General features: G+C 39.5%; 1 protein-coding gene across 3 annotated transcripts in view; it reads right to left on the bottom strand.

Annotated features, from left to right (window-relative positions):
- Positions 1-14,355, bottom strand: part of EEFSEC (eukaryotic elongation factor, selenocysteine-tRNA specific) — a 237,741-nt gene that overhangs the window by 142,191 nt on the left and 81,195 nt on the right. For all 3 annotated transcript variants that reach the window (XM_089521452.1, XM_089521460.1, XM_089521443.1), the window contains exons 3-4: positions 7,914-8,010; positions 4,593-4,757 (exon numbers count right to left, since the gene is read on the bottom strand). In XM_089521452.1, coding sequence (XP_089377578.1) covers positions 4,593-4,757; positions 7,914-8,010 — 262 coding nt within the window. The remainder of the gene's footprint in view (positions 1-4,592; positions 4,758-7,913; positions 8,011-14,355) is intronic.

The following is a 14,355-nucleotide window of genomic DNA, read 5'->3' as shown; positions in this document are numbered from 1 at the left end:
CTTATTCAGGGTTTTGGGGTTTAGTGTCACCAGTATGCTGATGATACCCAACTCTATCTCTCCTTCACCTCTGATTCCAAAGAAAATGTCTTGGTATTGAACCAATGTCTGTTGTCAATAATGGACTGGATGTGGGCAAACAAACTGAAACTTAATCCAGACAAGACAGGTGGCCCTGATCAGTCATCAGGCAGATCAGGGAATAAGGACTTTGTGCTGGATGGAATCACACTCTCCATGAAATCTCAGTCTCACAGCTTGGGTGTTCTCCTGGACTCAACTCTGAGCCTAAATGCCCAGGTCTCAGCAGTGGCCAGGAGTGCATTTGTACAGCTAAAACTAGTGTGTCAGTGACAACTATTCCTCGAGATGTCAGATCTGGCTATGGTGATACATGCCTTGATTGTATCTAGTTTGGACAACTGTAATGCACTCTATGTAAGCCTGCCTTTGAAAACTGTTTGGAAACTTCTGCAGCCAAAATACTGAGTGGGGCCAGTTATGGGAAGCATATAACCCCCTTGCAGAAACAGTTTCACTGGCTACCTGTTAATTTCCGAGCACAATTCAAAGTGCTGGTCATGTCCTATAAAGTCCTACACAGCTTTGGTCCAGAGCATATCTCCCCATATGAACCTGCTGGAGTTCTAAGATCTAAAGGAAGACTTTATCTCTGTCTCGCATCCACCACAGTCCCCCTTGGTGAGGACAAGAGAGGCAACCTTCTCAGGAGGCTCCCTTCCACAGGAGGCTAGGCCGGTCACTTCCCCGCTTCTCTTTTGCCAGCAGGCAAACACTTTTTTGTTTAAGAAGGCTTTAATATGTAAGCAAGGGAGCTTTTTATTGAGATTTTTTTATTTATCTTTTTAAACTTTTATGTGACTTTTAAATGATTTTAAGCTGTTTTATGTAGTGGTTTTAATTCTTTTAAATGTTTTTATTGTGGAGAAAGGCATCATACAAATGAAACAAATAAATGAATAAAGATTAATTACTACAAGCCTGCAAACTTTAATCAGTTTAATTGGCATATGAGTTAAACATTTTCGATAAGGGGACTCCTGGAGGCAACCACTGGGATCAGGATGAGACAGAGGAATCATTCCATTTGTCATAATCACCACCATCATCATCCCTTTCTCCTCAAAACTGGGACTCAGCATGTGACATGATTTTAAAAAAACAACAATTAAAAACATATAAAAGAGACCATTAAAACAGAATTAAGCTATTACAATATCAAAACAGATCACACGTTAAAAGAATAAAATACAGTTTAAAAATATAAAAGCATTTCAAAACAGTTAAAAACAGTACACTACAATACACTATAAAACAGTACAACATTCCCAGCCCATTCTTTAAAGACTTTCTGTTTTAAAAGCCTGTCTGAAAAAATATCTTAGCCTGCCAGTGGAAGGACAACAAGGAAGGAGCCATTCTGGCCTCCCTTAGAAGGGAGTTCCAGAGCTCAGGGGCAGCCACTGAGAAGGCCCTCTCTTGTGTCCCCACCAAACTTGCTTGGCCAACAAGCTTGCTGATCTTCAACACTCTCCACTTCTGTGGGGGGATGCAGGGCAGCAAGTTGTAAACTCCCTGCTCCACAACTTTGCTTCCCAGCCTGTAAAATAAAAACAGTGATGACAGCCTATTCTTCCAGTCAAGAGTTCACTCGAAAGTTTTTAAAATAACTGGAATAATAGGCAAAAACATGAGGTCTTCTCATGTCTGAGTTTCATCAAGTCTTCTCATGTCTGAGAAGTGGAGAATTCACCATTGGATGTCAACACTCAGCAACTTTATTTTTAAAAAAGCAGCAGCAGCATACTTGTCACACCATGTACACACGCCTAGTTTATTAACTTGGATATGTGGCAGTTTAAAGACCTTAATGATCATTAAGGTAATCCCAGAGGACAACCAGAACTGTGTTATCACCACATTTTCATAGTACAAATCCTAGGCTCATGTTCCTCAATATGGATGTCAAGTAGCGTTGAGCAAATAGTATTAAATTGCCTCATTGGAGAACTGTTTGCTGCGTCAAATGTTTTAACCAACATGCACACACTTCTCTAGTTGCAGTTCCAATAATCAACCCCAGATGGCAATTTACATAGGCAACAGTGTAAAGGAATCCGTGTGCTGCTGGCGTTCTCAACCTCAATCAGAAAGTATGGGCGTTCGAGAATGTCACTGTTTATTTTTAATTGCTCTGTCCCTCCTTTGTGCAAGTTCAAGCGGTCACAGATGTCGAAGTCTATTAGCAGAATAGGTACGAGATGCTACTTTATTTGCTGGGAGGGTTCCTTGAATTTGGAAAGCAGCTGTTTTGCAATGTCCCCAGTGCCCAGTGGGCACCAGCTGTCAATCTCAGTTAACAGAGGGTCAGGGCAAAAAAAGGTCAAGGAGTGTCATGATCCACAGTATGTTATAAAAACTGTCTCCACTATTAGTTTGTAGGCCTGAGAATAGTGTAACCTCTCACAGGTATCCTAGTCTAACATTCCAAAAACCAGACCAGTGGGGCAGAAAATATAGCTAACTTTTAATTTTCTCTATGTGGAGATGCAATCAGAAGGATAGCCATATGCAACAAAAGCAAGACATAAACTTAAAATATAACAATAAAATTTAAAATTATTTGATAGTTTTGTTCAATTTCATAAAGTGAACATGACTTGACAATGAAGAAATATTGCCAAAAGAAGGTTAGATTTTGCTAGTTTTATTATTTATTACTTGTTTATGATTTTATCATATATTTCTCTCATATTGTTGTTCACATGGACCATCTTTAAAAATGCTAACAGTGAAGCTCCTTTTTTATATAATGGCTTTTTATGTTACTAAGGGGCTCTCTCTCTCTCTTCCTTCTCATCCTCAGTCTAGCTAGAAATTTTAAGCAGCATTAGGAGGATGGTGAAGGAGGTCAGAAGAAATACAGACTTTTGGTTTGGGTTGCAGTAATGTGACTACAGTAAGCAATGCAGTAAACAAAGGTTGATGTGGGAAAGAATGAGATTCTGCTCTAGCTAAATGTACTGTAGCTAAGTATGCTTCCATATAACAGGCAAGGTAAATAGCAGCTACCTCCAGAATCCCTTAATAAGCATGCATGAACAGCTGAACAGAGAGAAAAGGAGACAGCAGATAAGCCTGACTCACCAGGTACAACTAATATGGTCTGAAAAATGGAAATCCTAAGAAAAGTGGAGGGTAGTTTGAAAAAAAAGAGTAATCCCTGGACACATTTTTGAAGTAGCCTTTAAGTGGTGCCTAAAATGTTCAAAATGTTTTTATTTAGGAAAATTCACCTGATGTGGTTATGTGATTTTATACATGGAGAATATTAGTTTTTAATAAAATGCTAACACTGAAACATGTTAAACAGTTCTTTTTTGTGGTGTATCCCTATTCTTTCCATGTTACTTCTGCCTCTGGTATCAAATTTTCTGTTTTAAAAAAAGTAATGCCCAGGAAAACATTTCCTTCTTTATCTGAGGTAAACATGTATGTCCAAAGCTGCAATCACAAGACCACTTTGATGGGAATAAATGCCGCTGAACATAGTGGAATTTACTTTTGAGAAAGCTGCATAGCATTTAGCTGTTTCAAAATATGAAAAGCTAATCAGGCTTTTAATTGAATACATGGGAATCCTTCAATTCAGGTTTAGATATTAATTTCTTCCATATCCATCAACATGGTCAAAGACTGAAATATTACATTTGTAAACCTGTTAATATCAACTAACATACTTCTCCATGAATTTTAGAACACATACTATTTGAATTATCCAGAAGAATAATGCACAAGTTTGTTTTAGAAACTTTCACAGACTTATGTCACAAGATTTATACCACCAACAGCTTACTGTTTACTTTCTTAAAGCCACCCCCAAGGAAGAGAGTCAGAACCTTTCTTAGGAAAGGTGAGCCGAACAGCAGGTATTATTCTTCTGCTTTCTCTGTCATAATAATATTGCCTGGAAAAATCTTTTAAGTATTTCTAATATTTTGACAGAATCCAGGAACAGGACACATCATCTTACCAAAGCCAGATTTTAAAAGTCCATTAGTGGCATTAATAATATGTCCTAAACATATTCTCTTCTCACTTTTTCCCTATTGCTAAGATGTGGCAAGACTGGTTGGCTGCCTGTCTATCCAAAAATATTCTCTCTTTATTTCTTAGCCACACTCCCTTTAAAAAAATCAGCCTCTGGCTTCCATCACCCTTTCAAATTACTTTATTTAACAATTATGATTGAAATCAAATTGCTACCCCCACTAAAGTACACTCACTGCATCAATTGCCAAAGGGCGTAGGTCTCATTGATACAATGGTCTATATAGCTGGATAAAAGCAATTGGGTTTAGAACACTATATTTGAGTTGCACGCTACTGTATAGCATTTTCTAAAGGATGGTTATTTTCCAAACAAGCAAACCACTTCAGACTAATTTAACTATACTGAAAACCAAATGGACATAGTGGGGCAAGGGGACCAAAGAAAGTCTTAATTTCAGTCTTAATTTCTCTTTCACTCTTTTTAATGAAGATGTTAGAGTTAAAAATGATCGACTAACCTTCAGCGCAGGAATCTCCACATTGTCCCCAACACTGACAGAACCCGAAAGAATAGTTCCTGTCATCACAGTGCCTTGACCTTTAATGGAGAAGCAGTGGTCAACAGCCATGAGGAAAGGTCCTGAGGGATCTCTATTTGGCAAGTAAGCCTCTGACTTCAGTACCTAAAAGGAAAGCAAAATAAGCCCTACTTCTTGATGAAATATCACATCAATCATGAAAATAAAATGGAAGGAAAAGTAGATTTTACCACCAAAACTTTCCTTCCCTCCAGGAGTGCTGCAGGAAAGTTGAAACAGGACAATGTCAATTAAGCAGTGCATGCTGCCCAAGAGATGCACACTTAGCAGCAGCAACAGGATTCAATATTCTGCCTCAAAGATTTGATATATTACAATTGGCTTGCTTAGCAAAGCAATGTCACAGACAAACATCCTGCCAAAAGCCATGCAAACACTTCAGCACACAGCTTGCATCCTCTGGGAAAAGGAAGGACATGCTGTTAACGTCTCTGATTACTGAAATCACAGAATCATGGAATCATAGAGTTGGCTACTAACCACAAGGGCCATCCAGTCCAACCTCACGCCATGCAGGAACTCACAATCAAAGCATCCCTGACAAATGGCTATCCAGCCTCTGTTTAAAGACCTCCAAAGAAGGAGGCTCCACCACACTCCAAGGAAGTGTTTGCTGTTGGAATACAGAAGACTGGTTTACTGAACCAAAGGGAGTGGGCAGTTCCTGACAATAGGACTTGATCTCTTACCTATGGAGCTTGCACTTCCAAGGACAAATTGAAGTCTTAAGGTAGCCACTACTTTTTGGCTTCAGTAATGTGTTTGTTACCCCACGGTCTGGCCCTTTGCACCCCTTTTCTTTCTCAATATCAAGTTGATATCAAACAGGATGCTTGAGGCATGTAGCCAAGAGGGCATGCCCAGTGCAAGTAACTAACCACACCATATAAGGAGATTTGTGGCCATATTTGGATCTCTGGGAGTCTCCGCATGGGGGAAGCTCAAGAGCACATACACATCAATCAAGATCAGAATCTGCATAATCCCTTCATTTATGGGAGTGATGGTGGGTGATAGACCTGGCGTTTACAAATGAACAAAAATCCAAGAATACTTCTCTCTAGAAGTGAAACCCCATTGTCCAGAGACATTTGCACTGGTTGTCCAGCCATTCACAAGATCCCTTCTCATTCTTCTCTCCTGAAAACTTCATTTTAATCCCAAAATCCACCTAGGACATGTTTTGCCCTATAAATATGCCTGCTCAGGCACTCCACACTTCAGTCACACTTGAGTTCAAACACACTCTCTGTCAGTTTCTTGCTTGACTTCACAGCACTGCTGGCCACTCTACGATCCACAGGCTGCTGCTGAGCCATTTTACTTCACAGTGTCCCCCCAACTGGAGCTCTTCTTCTGGAATCAGTACACCCACTGCAGCCCCTTCAGCCACTATCTGCTATCACCTTTTATATTGTTAGTTCTTGGCTGTGTGTATGAGTGAGTGATACTGTATGAATGGTGATTCCCCTTGATTTGCAAATAAAACTATTTTGGACTTGCACTCTGGAGTTGTTTCTTGGAACCAATATACACAGGCTTGATTCTAGCTTTTAGTTGCCCAAGCCTTCTTGGCTGCTGTAAGTGAGCTAATAAAATTCCCATATTAAATACTGATTATGGATACCCTTCCAGGACGCTTACCATTTGGCTAACATGTCTGTGAATAGATGCCTATAGGCCTGAACTGGAAGTCTATACAAGACATTGCAAATTAAATTGCTAACACTAGCAGGGCTAATTTAGAAAACTGCAATGGGGAGAAGGGAGGGACAGAAATAGCGATATTTGGTTCTGCTCTCTGATAAGAAGAATTTCAGACTGTCCAGCAAATTCAGCAAAAAAACAACAACCCATCTGTATTTGCTTTATAACTATGATTAGATTTGAATCCCTTCTAATATTTACATTTTATATTATTTGCTTTAAGGTTACATCAATGCCTTCTGAAGACCTGTTCTTTAAAAGGCAACAATCTAGAATGATAAAATTATAAACTGAGATTCTAGGAGACATTTCATGAAGAAAAACTCCCCAATCAATTCAGACATTTCTTCTTCTGCTGGCTGGACCAGGGCGCTTATGAAAGATGCTGCTCAAGTTTTGAATTGTGGTTTAATTTAAATGTAGTTACATTTTGTCAGAGTTAGCACCCAGAATCCCAGACAATCAATCAGTCAGTTTGATTATATAATCAACAGCACTTTATTGATAGATCAAGAATCAGACATGTGCCTCACTCAGCTTCTTAGCTGAGACTAACCACACCTCCCCACAGACAAAGTAACAGAATTCCCCAAAGCCAAAATCCCCTCCCAAGCAGAAGCCCGCCAAGCAAAGCCCCTCCTGGCTCCCACAGAACTGAAACCACATTCCCCGCTCAGGGAATGAGAGCCAGGCCCTCAAGGCCACCCGATAAGACACCTGGCCCTGCTATGCACTAGACATCACTATCTACATTCCTAACTGCAGCTAAAGCCCCATCATCCCCAACTACTATACCTCAACACTAAACACTATCTGGTAGAATACTAACAGGATTCTAACACATTTCCATGGATGCATGGGATGCCTTTCCTGTGAAAATATCTAAGAGCTATAGATTGAGTTTCAAAACTGAAACCAGCAAAAGCACCAGAGCACTGTCTCAAAATAAGAGATTTTTGTTGTTGTTTTTTTACAGTGATTCTTGCTTAAATTATTGATTCAAATAATTTACTGGAGTAATTGTAGCAAATCGCACTAAGTTCAGTTGGATTTACACCCAGGTATGCATGTTGTAACCTTAGTGAACAACAACAAATGATCAATTTTTTTCATTCTAACACAGCTTTTTTAAAATCAATATGTATTTATGCAGAGTTCCATCTTTTCAAAAGTGCATGGCAACTCTCATGTGCAATGATGATTGAACCCACATGAACCCTTAGTACAGTGACCCTACATTCAGACCCTGATGTGGAACATGTGTGAACAAGTATGCAAATATGCAGGGGACTTTTGTGGCTTAATTTGCTTGTAATGGATGGACACAAAGTTGAGATGCCATTAACTGGCACACAGGGGTTAATATTAACAGGACTATGTAAGCCCACTAACACAAAGCTTTCCCCCATTCTGTTTGCAAAACACTACTTCAAACTTTCCCTCCAGGTGAAACTTTTAAAGACACATCAAATGCTGCCCTTCACGTATGAAAATTTCTATCATGCAAACAGACTTTAACTGTCAGACACATACCTCAATTAGTTCAGAAACTCCTACTGGAGCCACAGTTTCTGGGGCTTCTGGTCCTCCAGGTTTTGCAGCAACAGAAACTATAGGACATCCGTGAAACCTGACAACAAAGAATTCCTTCTGTGAAACCAATTGATTTTACTTTTAAAACATATTTAAAGCCCACACAATTCTTGAAATGATTCAGAGGGGGAAAATAAACTACTGTATATTATCTCTTGCTTCATCCTTTAATCATAGTCCAAATTCTCCACCAATGTCTGGTCCTGCCAGTGGCATCACTAAGGTTGGTGTTACTGGTGCAGTAACTCATGGTGTCACACACACTCACATTTACCTCCTCCCATACTATCACATACAGTTTTTTGTACTAGTGTTACTCATAAATCATAATTCCTGTATATCACTGAATGTTCTGGTAATAGTTGTGACATACACAGCCAGCAAAATTAAATTTATACATTTAAAATACAATATCATACACCCAGAATAAATATGTTTACATATACATAGTTCCACATGGTCAAAGTGAAGATTTGGTAAAATGTGATGTGTTCAAAGAAAATTTTAAATTTTGGAGGGAAAATTTTAATTTAAAAAACCCTGAGGCCTCTTCTGTCTCCTCCCACTGAGCCTCACCCCACTCACCCTATCTCTTCAGCATTTCAAAGAGATATATCCCCTACTGCTTCTACTACATCTTACCTATCTATTAATGTCACTCCAATTCTTCTTAGATTGTCATTTCCATAGTAAATGTGAAAGTGACCTATTTCTAATGTGAAGTTGAAGGCTTTCATGGCTGGCATCCATAGATTTTTGTGGGTTTTTCGGGCTATGCGGCCATGTTCTAGAAGAGTTTATTCTTGACGTTTCATCAGCCACAGTTTATGGCAAAACATCAGGAATAAACTCTTCTAGAACATGGCCACATTGCCCGAAAAACCTACAAAAAACGATGTCCTGTTGCTATCCACTTTAACTTACTCACACCAAGTATTGCAATGTTTATATGTTACATTTCACTGTCAAACCTCCCCTGATTCATGCTTCTCATATTTCATGTTGTATTGAACATGCTGTGCAGATTCAGACTTCTCTTTTACACTTGCATATATCAGAAGATGAATGTCCCTTTTAGATTGAGTCCAGTTGTGTCATCATATAGTGTTATACATATATGTATTTTATTCTTACACAGTAGCTGGCTGAGTGTCCTCTGACCTTCTGGCACCACAGAAGTGATCTAGCAAGACCTCTTTTTTTAGTCAATTTAGTAAAGTTCCACTGTCATTGTTTTGTTGAGATTTTACATCAGAGTCACCTCCCACAATATCTTCCCCCACATCAAGGCATTTGGCACATTTAGTCTGACTCCTCAGCAAAAGCCTGACTGCTATTGTCATAATAGTCTCTTGTGTCATGGGAGCATGCAATCCCACAACCAGAGAAAGGCAGTACCATGGTGGGAATCTCTCATTAGACTGGGGGAAATCATTCAGGTAAAATGGTGCGTGGATGCAGTACAGCAATTTGTTCTGCACCACTGTCACCACCTTGATACTGTTTCCCTGATTGCATTGTATATGTTTAATCTGCTGGATTTAAGTTGCTTCCATATTATTTTTTAAACATTTAAGAAAGTTAGGATGCTTGATACATTCTAGAATGAGGAACACAAAGATAAGGAATATGAGGGAGAGGAGGACTTGGGCAGCTGGTTTTTAATAAACAGCCTGTGATAGAATGACATTTCTAATTTCTGGCTAATGACAAAATGTAGAAATCATAGGAAACTGCTGACAGCATTTATCCATCTATTTTAGCTGTTACGAGCAGCCACTCTTCATGATCTGAAGGAGAGGCCACTTCACTGAAGATGCAATGGACTGAAGCCAGTACCTTATGAAATCAAAGCACATGCTCTACCAATGAGCTATGGTCCCTTTTCTCTAAACTTTCCTGAAGTTTTCTCTCTCTTTCTCAAAAAAAGAGCAATGTCATCATTTTTCTACAATTGAGAATTCAAAATTATAAATTAAACACTTCTTTTTCCACAAGGTGAAATTCTCAGGAAACTAAATTGTAACCAAGAACATAGAATCATAGAATCATAGAGTTGGAAGAGACCACAAGGGCCATCCAGTCCATGCAGGAAATCCAAATCAAAGCATCCCCGACAGATGGCCATCCTGCCTCCGTTTGAAGACCTCCAAGGAGGGAGACTCCACTACACTCCGAGGAAGTGTGTTCCACTGTCGAACAGCCCTTACTGTCAGGAAGTTCCTCCTAATGTTGAGGTTGAATCTCTTTTCCTACAGCTTGCATCCATTGCTCCGGGTCCTAGTCTCTGGAGCAGCAGAAAACAAGCTGGCTCCCTCCTCAATATGACATCCTTTCAAATATTTAAACAGAGCTATCACATCACCCCTTAACCTTCTTTTCTCCAGGCTAAACATCCCCAGCTCCCTAAGTCGTTCCTCGTAGGGCATGGTTTCCAGACCTTTCACCATTTTAGTCGCCCTCCTTTGGACACGCTAGTTTCTCAATGTCCTTTTTGAATTGTGGGGCCCAGAACTGGACACAATATTCCAGGTGGGGCCTGACCAAGGCAGAATAGAGTGGCACTATTACTTCCCTTGATCTAGACACTATACTTCTATTGATGCAGCCTAAAATCGCATTGGCCTTGTTAGCTGCCGCATCGCACTGTTGACTCATGTTCAACTTGTGGTCTACTTGGACTCCTAGATCCCTTTCACATGTTGTCTCCTTAAGCCAGGTGTCCCCCATCCTATATCTGTGCATTCCATTTTTTCGCCCTAAGTGCAGTACCTTACATTTCTCCCTGCTGAAGTTCATTTTGTTAGCTGTGGCCCAGCTTTCTAGTCTATTCAGGTCATTTTGAATTTTGATCCTGTCCTCTGGAGTATTAGCTATTCCTCCTAATTTGGTGTCATCTGCAAATTTGATAAGTATGCTCCCAATTCTGTCATCCAGGTCATTGATAAAGATGTTGAATAGCACTGGGCCCAGGACAGACCCCTGTGGGACCCCACTGGTCACTTCTCTCCAGGATGAAAAGGTGCCATTGTTGAGCACCCTTTGGGTTCGTCCGGTCAACCAATTACAAATCCACGTAACAGTTGCCTTGTCTAGCCCACATTTTACAAGCTTGTTTGCAAGAATGTCATGGGGAACCCTGTCAAAGGCCTTACTGAAATCAAGATATAAAGAACAGGCTTCCAGTATATGTTGTTGTTTTGGTTACTGTTGTTGTTGTTGGCTGAGAGAACCTTGAGGTTGTTAAACTTACACTGCGGTTCCAAGAATCCTATATCTGGCTGGGTTGGATGTGGTCCTAGGACAGTGGGAGTCCCAGTGTTTGGGGATCATAATAAGCAAGCAGATTAGGGGTGACAATAAGATGGCTTACTGCTAGGATGCTAGTACAAACTTTTCATCTTCCAGCAAGATAGATAAAGAATCTGTTTCCAGTGAGTCAGACTTTTTATGTGTCCTCTCTTATTCTGCTATAGCATCTTCACAGTCATTACTTCTTGTTGGAAGATAGGAACTTTGTACTAGCATCCTCCATAAGTCACACATTCAACCTTGACTCATTTTCCAGGCTTTGTGAACAATGCACAGCAGTTCTATCTAGGCATTTGCAACACAGAGCATCAGCCACAGGAACTGTCAATACTGTCTACACTGAGGCTATTTTGGAGTTTCTTTCTTCTGAAGAAGGTAAACCATCATGCTGTCAGGATCTGGTAAGGGAAGAATAGCTAGTCCCCAACTACCTTCTTCCATGGTACAAAAGAAAAGGAGGGGGAAAGTTTCAAATATATTAAATGCTCAGTTGTAGAGAGCATTCAGCTTGAATCATGTAACAAAAACTGGAAAGTAATTTCTCAAAGGTATGTCCCCTGCCTTCCCCCACCCCTACCCCCAGACTTAAAAGTCTTAGATTTTCATCTCAAAAGACCAGACTCTCGGGAAAGGAACTTTTTGACACAAGAATGTTCCTGGGAAGTTTGATTCTCAAAGCTGTTCTAACGCATACTCCACTGGGATCACAACTCAAGTGTGTTGCCCTTCCAACGAAGTTATCTAACACTAATCCTATATACAAGGTATTTTCTCTGTGTATGTGCCATAAGCCTACGGTACCCAGGGACAAAGGATGATAAAAATGTGTACTGAGAATTCTAGTGATTAGCCATAAAGCTTCTGAAAATTCAATTATTTTTATCCAAATACTTTTGGGCAATCTCCCACTAATACATATAAATTAATGTTGTATTAGAGTGTTTTGTTTTCCAGTGGCAAGGCTCAGAAACATTGTGTATTGCTCTTTCAAATGTATTTACATACAGTAGAACTTGGGTACAAACAATCTTTTTCTACAATCACTAATATGCCAGAGACACAGAACTCTGCATAGGTATAAGTATAATTAAAGCAGCTGTTCTGAAACACTGTGAAAGTATCAGCAAGGAAAAAGAGTACTACTTGTCTGTGTATTTATTCTTTGTTTCCTGGTTTATAGACTGAAGAGTTTCCTTTTCATCCAAATGAGGCCTTCAAGGTAACTTACAATTAAAACAAAAATGCCTCTGATCCAAAGCATAACCACATACTAAGAATTAGGGAAAGAACTACATGTGTCCCAAACCTATACCAGTAGTAACACGAAGAACAAATGAAGCACAAGAATAAAGTCTCACATTACTTATTTTAACCTTGTGTCTCACAGAATTTCTGTCTGCTCCTGACAGCTGCAGATGTTTTCATCCCTGGTCTCTCTAAGGTACTAAAGCTTTTCAAAAAACAAAGTGAATTAGAAAGTAGATAGAATGCGATTCTTTTTTTAAAAAAAAAGTGGGCAAAAATGTATAGTTTTGCAGTCTTATAGAAGAACTTTCATATTATGGAAATAATGGAAACTTCTGACAAATCAGTCTCTTGGCTCCTCAGTCCACAAAATGGAAGCAGCAGTTAATTTACTGCTTCTGGATTTTTCTTTTAAAATGTTGTACTGTTGACTATTTGGCCCATGAGAATTGCTATAAAATAAATCTGGAAGTCAAACAGATCACAAAATTGGAGAAGAGAATGTTGTCTTTCTCTGGAGCCTACAACAGCGATAGAACTACAGTTTAGCACTACACATATAGCTTACTACAGCAACCCTCCAGCTGAGTTTGGTAGTAACTAATGAGTTTCTTATAATAACTCCCATTCCCAATAAAAGTTAAAATTATGTTACATAATAATTACAAGTTTGCCACAGAGAAAGGATATCACGTCATTCAAGTGCTAGTTTATGCTACGCTAAACCCAGTGCCTGGCAGCTGTAATGGAATAGATGAGGCCAAAAAAAATTGAAGCTTAATCCATAGACTCATAGAACTGGAAGATACTTCAGGGGTCATCCAGTCCAACCCCCTGCCATGCAGGAATATCCCATCAAAGCACCCCTGACAGATAACCATCCATCCTCTGTTTAAAAACCTCCAAAGAAGGAGACTCCACCACATATCAAGACAGCATATTTCATTGTCCAACAGTTCTTACTGTGAGGAAGTGTCTCCTAAAGTTGGGGTGGAATCGCTTTTCCTGCAGCTTGAGCTCATTGCTCCATGTCCTGGTCCCGGGAGCAGCAGAAAACAAGCTTGCTCCATCCTCACTGTGACATCCCTTCAATATTTGAACAGGCCTATCATGTTAACCTCTTAACCATCTCTTCTCCAGGCTAAACATACCCAGCTCATAAGGCATGGTTCCAGACCTTTTACCATTTTGGTTGACCTCCTCTGGACACTCTCCAGCTTGTCAACATCATTTCTGAATTGTGGTGCCCAGAACTGGATGCAGTATTCTAAACATAACAGAGATGATCCTGGTCAGTTCAAAGACAAATTTGGGAATAGGGATTCAGCCTGTGTTAGCTAGGGTTACACTCCCCCTGAAAACATAGGTTTGCAGTCTGGAGAACTTCTAGATTCAATCCTGAGCCTTAAAAGCCCAGGTTTCAGTAGTGACAAGAGTGTATTTGCACAGTTAAAGCTAGTACGCCAACTGTGCCTCTTCCTGGAGTAGTTGGATCTGGCCATAGTAACATATTCTTTGGTTAAATTGTGAAATTTAAATGGTGAATTTAAAATGTGGATCATTTTAATATGTGCATATGTTATTTGTCATTTTAAATTGATATGTATTTTAACTGTTGTGTTTTAACTGATGTTGTTTATCTGTTTGTTATTTTTATTGTTCACATCGATCCATGGGGAGAAATGGGTAAGAAATAAATAAATAAATAAATAAATAAATAAATAAATTTGTATCCCGCCTCTCACTGTATTCGATCGAGGCGGGTAACAACAAACAAAAGAACAATAAAAATGCTACACAGCAAGTCACAAGTAAAAACATAGCA

Source organism: Sceloporus occidentalis, unplaced genomic scaffold, assembly GCF_023333645.1.
Source record: "Sceloporus occidentalis isolate IW3139 unplaced genomic scaffold, rSceOcc1.0.p SCAF_1, whole genome shotgun sequence".
Taxonomy (NCBI): Eukaryota; Metazoa; Chordata; class Lepidosauria; order Squamata; family Phrynosomatidae; genus Sceloporus; species Sceloporus occidentalis.
Note: the sequence above shows the minus strand (reverse complement) of the source record. Positions and strands in the feature narration are given on the sequence as shown.